The sequence below is a fragment of the Monoraphidium neglectum genome (genome assembly GCF_000611645.1).
Source record: "Monoraphidium neglectum strain SAG 48.87 unplaced genomic scaffold scaffold00680, whole genome shotgun sequence".
Classification (NCBI taxonomy): Eukaryota; Viridiplantae; Chlorophyta; class Chlorophyceae; order Sphaeropleales; family Selenastraceae; genus Monoraphidium; species Monoraphidium neglectum.
The window spans coordinates 19131-22892 of NW_014012948.1; the positions used below are offsets into that span (position 1 = coordinate 19131).

Sequence of the window (3762 nt, forward strand, 5' to 3'; positions counted from 1 at the left end):
ACACACACACACACACACACACACACACACACACACACACACACACACACACACACACACACCTCGTCCACCAACCCCCCTCCCCAAGGCACATGGGCTATGCCAATGTCGAGTTTGTGCGCGCTGACGAGGCGGAGGCCGCGGCCCTGGCCCTGGACGGCAAGGACGTCCCCTCCCTGGGCACCCTGGCCGTGGCGCTGGTCAACCCCGCCAAGAGCCCAGACCGCGCGGCCTGCACGCTGAGGATGCCCAAGGAGCGGCCGCGGCGGCCCGTGGAGGAGCGAGGTGGGCGGACCGAAGCGTGCGGGCCGGCAGCGCAGGGGCTGGGGCAGGGGGTTTGCGGCATGTGACGGCTCTGTGTTGATCTTGCCGCGGCAGGGCCCGACAGGGCGCGCAGCCCGGGCTGCGTTGTCGCCCTCCTGTTGACCACCCAGTGAGTGGTCCGGCTAGACGCGCGGTGCGGCCCCCCTGAAGCGCCCGAGCTTGCTAGCGGACCGTGGAGGCTTATCGTGCTGCCCTGCGCCGCAATGCCTGACAGCGCCTGAACCTTGTGCCACTACTCCCTCATACTCCCTGGCCCCAGGCCCGCCCCACGGCTCCCGCGCGGGCGGCTACGGCGGCCGCGGCGGCGGCGGCTACCAGCAGCGCGACGGGGGCCCGCCCGGCCGCTACGACGGCTGGGGCCGCGGCGGCCGCGGCGGCGGCCGCGGGTACGACGACTATGGCGGCGGCTACGGCGGCGGCGGCGGCGGCGGCGGCGGCGGGTACGGTGGCGGCGGCGGGTACGGCGGCGGCGGTTACGGCGGCGGCGGTTATGGCGACGGGATGATGGGGCGCGGCGGCGGCTACGGCGACCCTATGCAGCAGCAGCAGCAGCAGCAGTGGGCCGCGATGCAGCAGCAGTGGGGCTACGGCGGCATGCAGCAGCAGCAGGCTGGCTACGGCGCTGACGCGAGTGCGTACTATGGCGCCGCGGGCTACGGCGGCGGCGCTGCCGGCGGCGCGGCGGCCGGGTATGGCGCGCAGCAGGGGTACAGCGCGGCCGGGGGCTATGGCGCCCAGCAGGGCTACGATGCGTCGGGGGCCGCCGCAGCGGGCGGCGCTGCCGCGGCGCAGCAGCAGGGCTATGGGGCGTACGGCGCCGCGGGCGGCTATGGAACGTCGGCGGGCGGCTATGGGGCCGCGGCGACGCAGCAGCAGGCTTACGGAAGCGCGGCCGCGGCGCAAGGGCAGCAGCAGCAGGCCGGGTATGGAAGCTACGGCGCCCAGCAGCAGGGGTACGGCGCGGCGGCCGCGCAAGCGGGGCAGTACGGCGCCGCCGCGGCGCAGGGCGCGGCCGCGAGCGGCGGCGCGGCCGCGGGCGGGTATGGCGCGCAGTACGGGTCCGCTGCGACGGCGCAGCCTGCAACGTACGGCACGCAGCAGCAGACCTCAGCGGTGAGTGCTTGCACACACGCACATGGCTTGCTGCCGCTGCGCCCCGCCCCTGCTCCCTTCAACCTGTCACGCCTGCAGGGCTCGCGCTGACCCCACAATCGGCTCGCCCACCTCAACTCACCGCACCAGCAGGCCGGTTACGGTCAGCAGGCGGCGGCTTCCTACGGCCAGCAGGCGACCACCGCTTCGTACTCCCAGCAGGGCTACGGCCAGCCGGCCGCAGCCGCAGCCTACGGCCAGCCGGCCGCCGCCGCCGCCGCGCCTGCGTACGGCCAGCAGGCGACGGCCGCCGCGGGCTACGGGCAGCAGGCTGCCGCCGGCTATGGGCAGGCGTACGGCCAGCAGCAGGGCGCCTATTCGACTGCCGGGTACGCAGCTGCCGCGCAGCCGGCAGCGGCAACGCAGGCGACCTATGGGTATGCACAGCCGGCGGCCCCGGCCGCGGCGCCCGGCGGCGCCGCGGCGCCCAAGTTCGTGCCGAGCTACTCGGCGGCATCGACCGTGGGGCAGAAGCGCGACGGCGACGCAGCGGTGGGCGCCCCTTGCGGTTGCCCGGGGACAAACGGGCTGCCGCGCCGCGAGCCGCTCTTTCAACTGTCATTGCTTGAAGCTTGAGGGGTTGGGGCAGGCGTGGGCATGCACTCCTGGCACAGAGCGTTGAACTGTTTAGTTGTCGCAGCGGGTTCCACATCTGAAATTCCACCCACGTGCCCCCCAAAACTGCCTGCCTATCCAGGGGTATGGGGCAGCTGCCTACGGCGGCGGCACCGCCTACGGCGGCCAAGACAAGCGCCCCCGCTACTGAGAGGCCGGGAGAGCGCGGCGTTGAGGGCCTGGCCGGGCTTCAACCAGGAAAGAGTAGGGGTGCGCGGGAACGAGTAGGGGTGCGCGGCAGTGGACAAGGAGAGGGGGACCCACGGCACAAGGGCCCTCACAGAGCGATGCAAATCGACGGCGCGCCGCCTCCCGGGCGCCGGCGCTTTGCGGGCGGGAGCTCGGCGCTCGCGCGCCTTGCTTAATGGAGGTTTGAAAGCTGTTTCGCAACGAACAACGCGATGGCTGTGCCCCGGGACTTTTGTGGATATGGCGGCAGCCTGCACACGTTTTTACAGACCCACTTGGGGCCGTGGGCGCGGCTGCGATCGAGGGATCGAGCGCCGCAAAAGGTTTTTGGTGTTTTGAGGCCGTCTTTACTGCGACAGCTCCTCTTCAGCTTTGAACTGTGTGTAACATGAAATGTAGATGAGCCGCAGGCGCGCCTGGAGGTGGCACTCACTCCGGCGGGTCCAGAGTGAGGGCGCTGTGGCTGGGCCGCTTCCGCTTTGAACGGCATGGTGCGGCGTGGCGCCGGGCACGCAACCGCATATACAGAGTCTTCGCCGCGCGTCGTCCTCGCTGCCAACTGGCACCCTACAGCCCTCACACGGGTGTTTGAGCCTGTTACCCGTTGCGTCGCTCAGAGCCTCGGTGCAGGATGCACAAGCAGCCGGCACAGGGGGCAGCAAGCGGGCGGGGCCGCAGCGCGATGGAGGGGCGGGGGACGCGTGGCTGGCGTCGCCAGTAAAAACAGGATGAAAATACATTTGAGGTCCAAATCACAGGGGGGCCTTATCACCCGGAAGGGGCGCTGCAATGGAGCGCCGGCGCTTTGCGCTCATCACTCATGACAGGGGAGCAGGTGGGTTGAGGGAGCGCGGCGCTGCTGCGGCCTCTAGGAGGCCTGCACGCGCGCGGCGGCCAAGCATTGAAGAAGACCGTCCTGCCTACATGCATCAACCACGAGAATTGCCACCGAATGCTACTTTTCAAGCGCGTGTATCCGCTCCCCAAACACAGCGAGCGCCGCCAGGATCTGGGGCTTCAAGCTGGCCGCCACCGCCTTGAATGTGGCCCCGTCCGCGCCGCCGCCGTCCGCCGTGAAGTCGAACAGAAAGTCCTCCTCGTCGTGCGCCGACGCAAACTCACGCACCTCGATCGACCCGGTGACCTGGTTTGGCGGGGCGGTGGTGTTGGTGCGCAACAGGCGCGGGCCGCATCGGGGCGTGCAGAGTTTTTTGGCGCAGCTGCACCTGGGTGGGTGCTCGCCTGGCTCTCGGTATTTCATTCGAGCCCCACGGTGCGCCTCGTGGTCGCTGGGCGGAGGGGGGTAGCAGGGAGGGGCGAGGGCGGCTGCAAGGCGCTGCTGCGGTCGGCGGCCGCGGGCGGCGCTCACTGGCTTGGCGTCCGCCCCCTCTGGCGTGGCGCTCCATTCGAATGTGACGTGCAGGTCCCAGATCGCCAGCCGCTTGCCGCCCTTGCGCGTGGTGATGGACGCCTGCGGGGGAA

The 3762-nt window shown here is 70.7% G+C and overlaps 2 protein-coding genes across 2 annotated transcripts; one reads left to right on the forward strand and one right to left on the reverse strand.

Moving 5' to 3' along the window:
• Positions 1-92: 92 nt before the first annotated feature.
• On the forward strand, positions 93-2242 carry MNEG_4784 (hypothetical protein; the record flags this gene model as incomplete). The annotated part of the gene is made up of 4 exons (XM_014046744.1): positions 93-285; positions 584-1437; positions 1570-1968; positions 2174-2242. The coding sequence occupies 4 exons, from the start codon at positions 93-95 to the stop codon at positions 2240-2242; spliced, it is 1515 nt and encodes a 504-aa protein (XP_013902198.1).
• Positions 2243-3235: 993 nt separating this feature from the next.
• On the reverse strand, positions 3236-3424 carry MNEG_4785 (hypothetical protein; the record flags this gene model as incomplete). The annotated part of the gene is made up of 1 exon (XM_014046745.1): positions 3236-3424. A coding segment is annotated over one exon (189 nt), but the record flags the coding sequence as incomplete, so codon positions are not given.
• Positions 3425-3762: the final 338 nt, after the last annotated feature.